Source organism: Gopherus evgoodei, chromosome 7 (assembly GCF_007399415.2).
Source record: "Gopherus evgoodei ecotype Sinaloan lineage chromosome 7, rGopEvg1_v1.p, whole genome shotgun sequence".
NCBI classification, from domain to species: domain Eukaryota; kingdom Metazoa; phylum Chordata; order Testudines; family Testudinidae; genus Gopherus; species Gopherus evgoodei.
Genome location: NC_044328.1, coordinates 83,913,104 through 83,925,952, shown reverse-complemented (window position 1 = coordinate 83,925,952; position 12,849 = coordinate 83,913,104). Strand labels below are relative to the sequence as shown.

At 51.8% G+C, this 12,849-nt stretch overlaps 1 protein-coding gene across 3 annotated transcripts in view; it reads left to right on the top strand.

The window, feature by feature from the left end:
- The first annotated feature begins 500 nt into the window (after nt 1–500).
- The window catches only part of TEX264 (testis expressed 264, ER-phagy receptor), a 134,606-nt gene continuing 122,257 nt past the window's right edge, over nt 501–12,849 (top strand). Inside the window, exons 1-4 of one of the 3 annotated variants that reach the window (XM_030570670.1) lie at nt 501–587; nt 2,850–2,922; nt 4,113–4,401; nt 9,974–10,063. In XM_030570670.1, coding sequence (XP_030426530.1) covers nt 4,144–4,401; nt 9,974–10,063 — 348 coding nt within the window. In that variant the 5' untranslated portion in view covers nt 501–587; nt 2,850–2,922; nt 4,113–4,143. The remainder of the gene's footprint in view (nt 588–2,849; nt 2,923–4,112; nt 4,402–9,973; nt 10,064–12,849) is intronic. The other 2 variants (XM_030570672.1, XM_030570671.1) reach the window with 2 other exon arrangements.

Sequence of the window (12,849 nt, the reverse complement as noted above, 5' to 3'; positions counted from 1 at the left end):
GCCTTGAGAATCGATCCTTCCCCACAGACTGGCGGTGCCCCCTCAGGCTCACCCACCGATGGGGCTGGTTCCAAGAGGGGCCAGCCCAGCCACCCCTCCAGACCAAGGCAGTGGCAGCTCAGAGACCCCCCTCCCCTGCTGCGTAGGGCAGGGCCACCCCAGATACGCCCTCCCCCCCCGGCGGCTGAGATGGCACCACCCCAGAGACCCCCCTGTGGCTGGGATGGTACAACCCCAGAGACCTCCGCCCCCAGCTGGCTAGGGTGGGGCCACCCCAGAGACGCTCTCTACCCCCTCGTGGCTGTGACGGGGCCATCAAGGAGCCCCCTGTGCCGCCTAGCCAGGCACCCCCCGGGGATGGGCAGGGCCACGCCCAGCGCGGGGCCCGCCCGCAGGCAGGCCGTGCCCGCGCACGCTCTGGCCCGCCGGGCGCCGCGCTCCTGTGCGGGGGCCCTGGTGAAGCAGGGGATCGCCTTGCCGCCTGCCTGCCCGCCCGGGCGCGCCCCCGAGCGCCGCCTCAGCAGCGCCTGAGACCGAGCCAGGAGCGGGCAGCGCCGAGACACCGGCCCTGCTGCCAGCGCCGCGGGGTGAGTTGGGCGCGGAACTGCCTCCAAGGGGAGACGGGCCCGGCAAATCCCGTGGGGAGACGGGCACTGGGGGATCCCTGCTGGCTTCGGGAGGAGACTGACACTCAGCTCGTACGCCCTTGTAGCCCAGCCTGCAGTGGATCACGGCGGGGAGTGGGTCATTGTGGGGACTGACGTGCGCTGGGCAATCCCAGGTTTTCAGCAGTGTGTCCCAAGGAGCAGGATTGACATGCAGCGTTCGAGTCCATGCGGCCAGCGGCGTGTCTGGCGGAGTGGCATCCGGTGTGTCAGGAAGGGGACTGGCTGTGGGGCCAGTCTTGCTGGGCCAGGTGTTTGACTAGCCCCGAAGACGTCTGCATCTCTTTTTGTTTGAGGAAGAGAAAATCTTTGAGGAACAGCCAAATACTCAGCATGTCAAAGTTCTCCTGAGGGTGCCCAGTGTCCCCTCCTGCATTGATCATCCCCCCAAATCTCCCCCCTGCAATGCCTTGGGCTCTCTGTGTTATTTCTCTAGCACCTGTCACCATGGTATCTGGGTGTGTGAGACTCTTTATAGTGCAACTTTCAGGAAAACCCAAACGGTATTTAAAATAGAAACCCTAATTTTTCTCTAGCTGTGAACATAGGTGTTTCTTTGTCAGTCTTTGAATGGAAGCAAAAATTGACAATAACCAACATTTGCCAATTTAAGGAAAGCCCCAAGAGTCTGTAGTGAGCCTGGATCTCATTTGAATAAAAAATCCCAGTCCAAACGTGATTTGCCCTGTTTTGTAACCCATATTGTTGGATCCCAGTGGCGTCAGAGCCCAAGGGCTCATTCCATTCCAGTTGTTTAGTCCTTACCTGAAGCCATAATCCTCTGTTTGTGTCATTACAATTAGCTGAACAGTTGTCACAGGAGATTACTACTCAGGTATGGAATAAGAAACTGGAGTGGACAAACTCTGAAAGGAGTAGAGAATCTGTTTTGATCCCTGGAATCCTAGAAACAGCCCCGTTCTGCCTTCCCCTTTCCCTCTGGACAAAACATTGACACCTAGGCAGAATTGCTGCCAAAGTGAATGTGTTCCAAAGTTTTCCATGGAGCATCGGTGGCTCTTTAAGAAATGGAAGGAAAAATGCATGTTGGCTTCCCAGACTGTGCATGAGCTGTGACCTCATCAGGCTGGTGCATGTGAACCAGGAAGCAGAACACAACTGAAATAAACAAGACAGGTTGGGAACTTGGGAGAAACTGAACAGCTGTATGAGCAGAGTAGGGTGTAAATGGGATTTGATAACAGATTCCAATTTCTGTGCAATTCAGTAACCTCTGTGCAGTGGATGAGCTGATTAACTACTTGGGGGTTCAGTTCGCTTGCCTCTTCCTAATTTTTGACCAGCACAGATTGTAGCCCTGTCTCAATTGTTCTGTGTGGCAAGCTTCCTTTCTTCTTTTTCCTTTGTGTGAGGCTTATTTGTGTGGGTGTGGTATAATCGGTGTGATTTGATTACTAACATTTGGACTGAGTAAGCTTTAGAAACAAATAAAAACATAGGGCCAAATTCTGCACTCTGTTACCTGAGTGTTACTCCAGAATAGCTATTGATTGCAATAGAGTTCCTGCAGATTTGCCCCAGATTTAATTAATAGCAGAATTTGGCTGAAATTTTGCCCCTTTGCTAACTGCCCAAGTATGTACCCAGGAGGTCTGGGCAGGCTTGTAGTCAGGTGGCTAGCTTGAGACGCTGCCTATGCTACCTAGCCATGTTGCTATTCTTAGCTGGAGCAGAATTAGCATGAATCTGTCCCTTGCACTGGGAGGTATGCTCCCAGCTGCACAGTGGACATATCTTGAGGTGCCATTGGTGAAGCTGGGAAGGTTTGCAGAGCGCCCCTCTGTGCTATTGTTAGCTCAAGCCATGCCATCTGGCCTTTCCTGTCATGAAATGTTTGATCTTAGATTTTGGAAAGAAATCTCTCTGTCTTTCTTTTTAAATTCCTCTCCAATGCTGCAGGGAGATTTGCAGCTTTCTAAAGTGATCTCTTTCTGAATGGAGTTCCTCAGCCTCCTCTGATGTGGCTAAACAATCTCAAACTAAGGGGACATGCCATTCATCTCAAGGAGGCAAAGGGAGCACAGCAACACACGTGTAAAGTAGTTGGGGTGGCTGTTTATTTCTAAAGAGTGTGTGTGTGTGTGTGTAGTGGGGGAGAGGGGTGGTTTTCATGCTACAGTTATTAATAAAGGAAATAATGATACTATCTCCCTCCTGTTTTAGGGACGTGGATCCTTGGTCAGGAGTCTTGCAGAGACCATGAGCTATTGCTAGGCTCTAGCCTTCTGACTTTTAGGTGAGTTGGAACATAAGACAGTGAGTCAAATTCACCCCAGTCTAATCACCCTGCAGTGAGTGGAGTTAGACCAGGGATGGATCTGGCTGACTTTGAAGTGTTTGGTCCTGGCTGTGCTTGCATTGATGAGGATGGCAGCAGGATTTGTGGTCAATATGAGGCTGAATAAACAAACCGCCAAGGTAGAACTGTTTTTTCAGAAGTAAATTTGTCCAATGTAGTTAAAGGGGTGCTGCTGAATTTAACTTGGGTCCCAAATATAGTTTCTGTTCAAAACCCCATGAGCATAGATATGGGGTTATGGGGAAAATAAAACTGAAATTTTTCTCTATTGTATTCGATTGAAACTTCCTCCCTGGCTTATTGGAAAGCTAAACACAACAGCAGCCTGCTTGTGTGTGAAAACCAGCCAGTGAAATTCACCATGCTAGTTTCATTGCCTGAAGTGAAGAGAAGACGGCAAGCAAACAGCACAAAAGATGGAAAGTCATCTGCCATTTTAAAAGCTCTTTAAGATTTAAAATCAGGTGAAGAAATAATGCAATTCTATCTTGACAGTGCCTCTTTAACGTATGAGGATGTTACCTTTTACGCTATGTCTTTTGCTTCTTCTGGCTGTGGTATGGTTAGAGTGATCTGGTCTTGGGAGGGGTGTGAAGCATAGTTTAAAGTCATGTTGATCATACACTAGCCCTCTTCCCACTATCCCTCTTACCTCTTTGCCAGTAGGTAAGATGAGAAACAAATGATCTCGTACATTGTAGTCCTTAACCTACCTAGTCCATTGTACCGTGAATAAATCCTTCAGTGTCCTGGATTCCTAACCTGCTTTGTTGTTGGTCTCGCCTGGTTACATCTTGGGAAAGTGGGTGGAGCACCAGTGCTCTTCTGGTAACTGGGTGATGATAAACAGTGCCTCCCAATCCCCTGGTCGTTTAACCTCTTAATTCCCAAGAGGCATTCATGTGGCACAGTTTGCATGTGGTTACAAAAACTGAATGGTTACCAGGATGTGGGGTTAATTTGTTGAGTGCTTCTGAGCTGGTCTTAACTGCTGTTTCACTTATTCCTCAGCTGTGTGGAAAACAGAGGAATTGGAAGAGGAGGGTGGCTGATGTTGCTGGAAAGTAGCTTTGAGGCAGACCGCAGTCTCCTAAGGTTGGCTTAACTGTCCTCTTTCTCCTCTCTAGTTTGTGAGGGGAGTTTGCGACACCAGGGGCCATGGCGGACTGGGTTCTCCTCGGACTGATTGGGGCATTGCTTGTGCTCCTGCTGCTGACTCTCTTTGGCTTTGCCATCTATTCGGGGCTCTTCTCGGAAGTGGTTGTGAGTGCTGGCTCGCCCCCCATCCGCAACATCAGCCTGGCGTACAAGTTCAAAGTGGGGCCCTACGGCGAGTGTGGCAAGCTGTTCACAGAGAGCTGCAGCATATCTCCGAAGCTATGCTCCATTGGCGTCTACTATGACAACCCTCACACGGTAAGAACCAGATGGGAGCTCTTTGGAGCTGGTCAGGCCTGGAAACCATGCTGCTAATACTCCTCCAGGATGGGCACACAGCTGTGGGAACTGGGCGGAGCTCTGAAATATGGGTCTCAAGTCTGCATATGGCCGAGAGGCCCCAGTCTGGGGGGATCTCTGGCTAGTTGTAGGCATCCCAACAGGTGAGTTCTCTAATCATCTGGGCTAGGTCTCATGGAGTATCAATGGAGGCACTGTAAGGACAGGAATCTGAGGAGGTCCAATTGCAAGTGTTGACAAATTCTGTTTCAGTGAGAGCAAAAATAAGCGTGATCTCCATATGACCCCAGCTGGGTGGAACACCCCTATGATTCTCTGTGGAGTGGGGCTGATGTCCTAAACCATGAGAGTAAAGCACTGGATCCCCCTGTAGATGGAAGCACAGCCTTCCCTTCTGGGCCGCTGTTTGTTATTCTCTATGGTTAAAAGCAAATTCTCTCTTCCTCTCTCTACATGCTTGCCTATGCCTGGTTTCTGAGCCTTCTCTAACCTGCCACACCTCTGGCCTGTGAGATGAGGTTTGAAAACATTTATATCCTCAGAAGTGCTTGAGACTTTCAGTTTGCACTTTCTGCTAGCACTTGCTAATTGCATGATCAGGTAGTGAGTCCTGATGAGATCCTAAGCCTATTACGGGCTTCCCTCTAGAGTAAAATAGTTCCCTCTGCTCAAACTCTTAAGGAAGTGGAGAGAAGATCACTGTCTAATGGATGTTAGGCAGCAGGTTAGTACCTTGGATATCGAGATTGACCTAATCCAGATGGCCAGTAAACCAACCCGAGTCTTAATTCCCAGGGGGATAAGTAGGATGATTAACTGACTTGTTCAATGGCATCTACCCGTGATATAGACACAGTCTCACAAGTGATTCAGCAACACCCAGTGTGACCTGTCAGGAATGCTAGGCGAGACGTGCCAGCAGTTCTGAGTGTGTATGCTGGGGAGTTGGAGCTCTTGGACTTAGGGCTTATAGACTGATAGCTCTGGCTTGGCTTTTCTGGTCCCTGCTGAGTTTGGGCGACTGGCATGGTGGTGCAGGAAGCTGCCTTGAATGTACGAGGCCGACCCCTGTTTTATTGTTGGCTGGTGGTGCCTTTAGACAGCTGTAATGTGTCACTCAGCCTGACTGTCAACATTCCTCTCCTGTTAAGGGGACGCCATCCACTTACGCCTCACTCTTCTGTTTGCAAACGTTCTACCATTGAGAGTTACCAGGGTCCCCAGCGGCCACTGCTGCTGGAGGAGATGGAAGGGAAAGAGCCCCTGGGTGCGCCTGTTTGTTCAGTTTGTGTGTTTGACAGCACTTGTCATGGAGTCAGCTTGGTGGCTCCAAGCTGCTCTAGCAGTCACCTTATCTGCCCCTTGCCCAGCCCCTTTACTCTCATCATCCTGTAGCTCTGTGTAGGATGTGGGAAGCAGAGAATAGCCACAGTGCAGTAGACTCCTGCCCCAGACCTGCCACTTCCCCCTCCTGACATGCCTCCAGGATTGGAGCAGAAACTGGTGCTGACGTAGACCCCGTAGGCTGGCTTTATGCCAGCGTGGCGGGGGGTGTGCATTGGTGGTTGTTTCTGCCACCTGTAAAGTGTGGTGCAGTTGGGCTAAGAGAAAGAGAGAGGGATTCCAAGTGGGTACAAGTTTGGGCTGGAATAGGATGGTGGCAGAGTTGGGACTGGCAGGGGATCTGAGCGGCTGACTGCCCTGCACTGTGACCGAAGGACTCTTCCCAGATTGTAAATGCTGCTGGAAAGCTCTGTCGTTGTTTTAGTCCATCGATGACTACTGGATGTTAACAGGCTGTTTGTGAATAATCTCCCCTCCCTGAGCTCCTAGGCGCGGCGCATCTGCTCTCAAGTCAGGCCCACATTCACAAGTGACGCCTCTTGAGTTACGGGGAACGAATATTCCACAAGTGGTAGCAGGAAAATCAGGACTTTCAGTACAGGGTCACACTGCCCAGCCGATCAGCCTTCATGTCTGCAGCCCTTCCTCTCCCCCTTCTCACTGCAGCTGTCACCCCTCGGCTTCCCCAACTTAATTCTGCTGTTGGGGATTGTTGACGTTGTCCTTGTTCCCATGTCAACGCCCCATGATATCAGGAACAGGAGGGTTGTGATATCACAGCAGGAGCTGTTGGAAGGATGAACGCCTTATTCCAACATAAATCTCTTTAGTAACAGCCATGGGAGCATGCACAAGTGCTGGCCGCAGAGCTTGCTCTTGGGAGAAATGTCCTATGGAAGGTACCTCCAGCGTGGCCGTTCCTCTTTAAACAGCGAAGTGTATATCTGACAGCTCTCAGTCTGAGCAGAGAAGGGAAACAGGCTCTGGATCAGTTGCTGGGGTCAGCTGCATGGATGTTCTTGGAGCTATTGAGAAACCCCTGCTCTCTTGGCGTACTGGGGGGGTCCTCTTGTTTCCCCCCATTATCTCCCTGCTCGCTTCCCAGTTGCCTCTGGGCAGCAGACACAGAGATACCTTTAGAATCAGTTTAATTTCTTTTAGTGGGGTTATTTAATGTCTGGGACCCTGCTTCAGCCATGTCTGAGGTGGAACGTAGCAGCTTTTTAACAGTGCCCAGCAATGCTACACAGCTGTTTAGTACAGGAGACAGAGAAGGGTAGTGTATGGAATTGGGCCAGGACTTGGGGCTACCAACCTGTCCTCTTTCAAACAGTGCCACAAAGGCCTTAGTGACTATAAATTGTCAGGACATAAGGGAAATACATGGTTCCTCCAGCAGCAGAGACCCCAGCCTTGTGCTGGGCCGGGGGATCAGCATTAACATCAAGGGCAGAGAGCGCCACCTACTGAATGGCCAAAGCAGACTTTACAGGCAGCCTGGGCAGCGTGGTGGTAACCTTGAATCTCTCCTGCTGACGTTATCGGTTACACTGGGGCAGGTCATAATACCACATCGGCAAGAGACGTTCTGAGCCATGGTACCAGCACCACTGCTGGGACAATTCCATCTGCCATGCCACAGCTACCCAGAGAGAGCAGCGACCTGTCCCTGGGAAAGGTGCTTAGCTCAGGCTGCTCCTCCTTTACTGCAATAACATGGAATCTCAGTGTGTATTAAGGATAAGATGCAGCAAAATGTCGTTGGACTTTATATTAAGCCATTATTCAGCTGGAGCTTGCCAGGAAAGAGCTTCCAAGCATCTGTGAAACATTCATTCAACAGGGCTGCTCCGGTTATGTCTGCACATGTCTCACCTCCCTTTTCCCCCTTCACACAGTCTTTCCTCACCTCCCTGTCCCTCATGGTCTTCACACAGCCTTTCACCACTTCCTCCCTCTGGTCTGCACACAGCCTTCCACCCCTCCCCCAATGATCTGCACATAGCAGGCAACACATCTTGTTAGGAAAGTTTTGTAAAGGTGCCTTTGAAAACTGCTTTCTGCAAACACAGTTCCATTGGCTAATCCCTTGTTCACCCAGTTCTACCCCCTCCCTCCAGCTGGCCCCATCCTGTTTGCAGACCCCCGTTTTACACCCCACATTCAAACAGGATTTATTGCCCTTGGGTAAGCTGAGAGATGGGGCTCTGCACAGCTCCTTCTGACCTTCCTCACCCCGCACGGGTGTCGTTTGTAGTCCCAGCCAGTGGACATTCTGTCTCCCTAAATTCCCTCTCCAGCTTTGATGGGATGCAGTATTAACTTGGTTAGTGCCCTGTTCCATCCCAGAGGTGGCTGCATTGCAGGGTCCCTAGGTCCAGTCTGAATTACTGCTTTGGGATCTGTTTGGCTCTGGCCGTGTCAGATCATCCTCTGCTGGTCTGGCAATGCCCTAACTGGGGAAAAGGGAAGGCTCCCTCATGCTTCACAGAGACGAGCTGGCTCTCCAGGGGGTAGAGAGATGCAGGGGTTCTAGGGTGCACTCACAGCAGAACTCTTGGGTAACTAATTCCAGTGAGGAGCGATTCTCCAGTCTCCTGGTTGATCTGGAAGGACTGAGCTCAGTCCCCCACTGAGCCCAGGGCTCCACCCAACACATTGGCTTCCGCTGGGGAGTTGGGGCATGTACATTGGGTGGCCTTTGGGAGGATCTTCCCCCACTGCTGTGAGCTGGTTCAGCTCCCACCTCTCCACATCAGTTTTCCTTCTTACTCTGAGGTGTCCACAACTTCCCGTGGGTGGGGCATTGCCAGCAGCAATGCCAGCTGCTTTGGGTGCTGGGTAATAACGGCGGGACCTTGGTCTCCAGCGCTGTCCATCTGGCACTGTTCATCAGCACTCAAGATGTGATTCTGGGCAGGGCTGAGCACCACAACCCCCCTTTGACTTCAGTGCTTGTGGGAATTATGATTTCTATTGGTGTAGTGCCCAGAAGCCTCAGGCAGAATCAGGGCCCTGTTGTGCCTGGTGTTGCATGATAAGCTGGCAGAGCAATGAGTGCTCCCGGGGATTCTTAATCCCCACTTATTCCTTATGAACAAAGGGGAGTGTGGTCATGGTCTTAGAACAGCAGGATTAGAATGCAGCATGGGCACCAAACTTTAGCTGAAGAAGACCTGCTGATCTTCCTGTTGGAGCACATCAAAGCAGCTCCAACCGTAGGAGCTGCTGTGGGATAAATACAGCTTTGTACATTTTCCTTGGTGGCTGTTTTCATTCAAGTAGCCCTGCTTCTGTGCAAAGACCGAATTGCCAAGTAATGGTTCTAAGATACTCTCTGTCTGTCGCTCCTCACCGTGGCATCATTCCTCTGGGATGGGTTCCCCTGGCCCATGTGGGAATAAGTGTGGTTGCTCCTACATGTGTCTAAGCTGATCTTTCGGGTCTGTCCAGGAAGGACAGGCTGTGAGACCTGTGGAGATCCATGGAGGGAAGGTGCTGAAGAAGCAAAGGAGAGGGCCAGAATTGGCCTTAGTGTTGAACTTCAGTTGCAGGGAACTGGGGGCAGTTACAGGCCTCCTGTCCCTTATTCTGCTGGGTACCAAAACCCTCCTCTCTGGACTATTATCATTATTATTATTTGTATTACGCTAGCTGCTAGGATCCCTAGGCATGGACCAGGGCCCCATTGTGCCAGGCACTGTACAAATACAGGACAATAAGACGGTCCCTGCCCCAAGGGGCTGAGAACCTGAGTAGAAGGCAAGAGACAACAGGTGGGTACAGACAAGGGGGGAGTAGATGGAAATGCTTGAAACAGTGAGCCAGCGTTGGTCTGTGAGATAGACTGTGGTCTCGGCAAACCAGCAGCCCAGCCAAGGTCCAGTTTTATATGGGCAAAGAGAGTGTTCAGGAGGGGCTTTATAGATGCTTCTGGCGAGTGCCCCCTGAGCTTGTGGGGCAGCCTGGGAGAAAGCAGGAGCATGAGTGTTGAAGCCTGGCGCTATGGGCCCACTGGAGGTGAGCGTCAGCAACTTGCTAAGGAATGAGCGTGCCGCTGGGTGTAGTCTGGTCTCTCTCTGTGTTAGTGCACAGTGTGGGTGTGCAGGCAGTGTCCTTGGAGGACAGCTCTGATCTGAAAGGGGAGGCCCTGAGATAGTTCTGCTTGCCTTTGTCTGTTTCTTAGCCCACCGAGCTCCAAGTGCCATTCCATTGTGCATCCTTAGCACCGTCGCCAGCTGAGTCCCAAACCTGCCACCGTATAGAAAACTCTGCAGTAAGTTCTGCATTTTCCTGCCAGCGTTGCTTGGATTTGTTCCCCTCTTCTCCCTCTTTTTGTAGCAATACTTGCATAAAAGAAGGTTTGTTATTTACTGAGGGATTGGGCTCAATCCTGGAAACCCCCATGTTGAAGTCAAAGGGGAATTGGGTCTTGTCACAGGGTGACTGGCCCTTTAAGGGGAGATGGGCTCTGCTCCACAGGGGACCCCCTTTAATCATTCCCCAGGTGGAGGGAATGAACAGAGACAGGTCATGTGACTAAAATCCACCTTCAGGTTGGAGATGAGAGAAGGCTGTAGAGTGGAAGGGAGGAGCAGGGAGATTCCAGGCAGGAAACCCTGGGAGGTGCTGCCTGATGCAGAGCAGGGAGTGACTCAGGACTCAGAGGAACAAGAGAGTTCTTCTACAGCAAGAGATGTGCCTTAGCTCCCAGGCGACAGCCTGCATGAAGTTGGAGCCAGTGAGGAAGGCTGGAGTGGGGAGAACAAGCCTGCCAGAGGAACGCTTCAGCAGGCCCAGGGCTCAGCAGCTGCCGAGGATTGGGAGCCAGCTAGGATGGTTGGGGGAATTCTTGGGTTTTCTTGTGACCTTTTGTTAATAAACCTTGGCCCCAAAAAGGGGTGTGACTCAACATATGAAACCTGTGCCAAAGGTATTGGAAAGCCTAAGGGGAGGTGGGAACTGAGGCATCTGCTAGCCCAAAGCCAGCTCAGTAGGCGGTGCTGTGGCAGACCTGATCAACTGTAGGAGTTTCCACCTAAATGCTTGGTTCTCATGCAGTAGCAGGGTGCTGGGTTTGGGTTCTTGGCTCTGCAAGGAGCTGGGCATTCCTCTCCCCCACCGTGCGCCTAGCTGACACTAAAATAGCCTAGCTGAGATTGGATTCCACTGGAAAACCTCTTTGGGAAACAGCAATGGAAGGTTTAGTCCTAAAACGGAAGGAGGCCTGGTGGTTAGAGAGCCAGTCTGGGAGACCTGCTCCATTCCTGGCTCTGCCAGACTCCCTCGGTGACCTTGGGCAAGTTACAGCGGCTTTGTGCCTCAGTTTCCCATCTGTACATTGGGGGTTGTGGGAACAAAGGCATTGGGATCAGGAGGCACTGCGATGGCTGCTGTGGAACTGGGGGCCATATGAGTACCTAATACAGAACTAGCTCTGCATCTCTCAGTCCTGCTCCATCAAGCTGCGCTAGAACTGGAAAGCAGCAAGGTTCCCTCTGCCAACAGCCCAAGGGCAAGCTGGAGCCAGCATGGCTGAGCAAACAGCCCAGATGTGCATCTCAGTGCCACCCCCTCACCAGGTACATTTGGGACGTCATCACTTCACGGAGGGCATGCCTGATATGGGAGGCAGCAGCGGAGGTGTGTCCAGCCGTACGTACCTGGTACATTGGGCAGAGTTTAGTGATCAAACGGTCTGGTGGGGAAAAAGCTGCCGATATCAGCTGATAAAACAGTGCGTTTCACTGGATCCCTTCCTGGAGGTCGAGAGCACATGACAGGCCGTGCTCTCAGCTGGCATGCATGTGTGTGCCTTACGTGTCACATCTGTCCCACTCCCTTCCTGGCGCCAAGGCTCCCCAGGGCCCATGGAGCCAATGTGGTGCTGATGTGTGGCGATGAACCAGTGTAAGGGGACGAACACCTTTTGTGGGTCACATGGCACAGCTCTGAGGGACAGGCTGAAAGTGGGGAAGTTGATCAGGGCCAGTGGATCCAGTTATTCTGCTTTGCAGGGAGGGCTGAGGAAGAGCCTTGGGCCCCTCATGACACCTACCTACCCAGTTCCCATTCCAAGTGCCCATTTCAGCCCAGGGAAAGGTTGCCCTGTTATGTGCAGATCAGGTCCTTGTCCCCTGAACATGCCCAGTTGCTGACTGCTGAGGCAGACTTTGCATTGCAGGATGAGAGAGGCCTTGCCTGAAAATGTGCTCCAGGGACACCACCCATCTCTGATGTGTCTGTAGTTCCAGACCAACAGACCCCCAATGCACCAGCTGTCCCCTTTGGGGGTGCTGCCTCTCGCCAGGGCCCCAGGGAACATCCAGAAATATTATTTTCCAAATCGGGACTGCAGAAAAGAAGGGATCTTTCCCCACCCTGCTGCCCCTTCCTGTGTTCCCACTCATCCCTCCTCCCTGCCTCTGGGGTGATTCAGAGCCTCCTCCCCAGAAGGGACCCTCTCTGCTTGGTAGCAGAGGCTGCTCCTGTTCAGGTCTGGCCCAGTGTTCCTGATGGTGGCCAGTGGCCAGAAATAGATGTCTTTGTCATGAGACAGTGGAAATAGCTGGCTGGCTGCCTGCCTGGGGCTCTGTGGGAAGAGGATGCACTTCCTCTGGGCGACTGGGGGCAGGGATGACAGTGGGACCTACCATTCTCTACATATCAGAGGGGTAGCTGTGTTAATTTGGATCTGTAAAAGCAGCAAAGAGTCTTGTGGCATCTTATAGACTAACAGATTTTTTGGAGCATGAGCTTTCGTGGCTGAATACCCACTTCGTTGAATGCATCACCCATGAAAGCTCATGCTCCAAAACGTCTGTTAGTCTATAAGATGCCACGAGACTCTTTGCTGCTTTTACATGCTCTACGTGACACTCTCTGTTCTAAGCTGTTTAGATCCCCAACCCCCGGGAGGCAATCGTGTTGGGTGCAGGCGTGTTAAGCACCAGCTGTTGGTCCCAGCCATTGGCAGCAACAAAGCGTCAGTTACCTCGTGCACACAGGGCTTAGGAGGTGTCTGGACAGTCCATAAATTAGGAGGTGTCTACACCCAGAAAG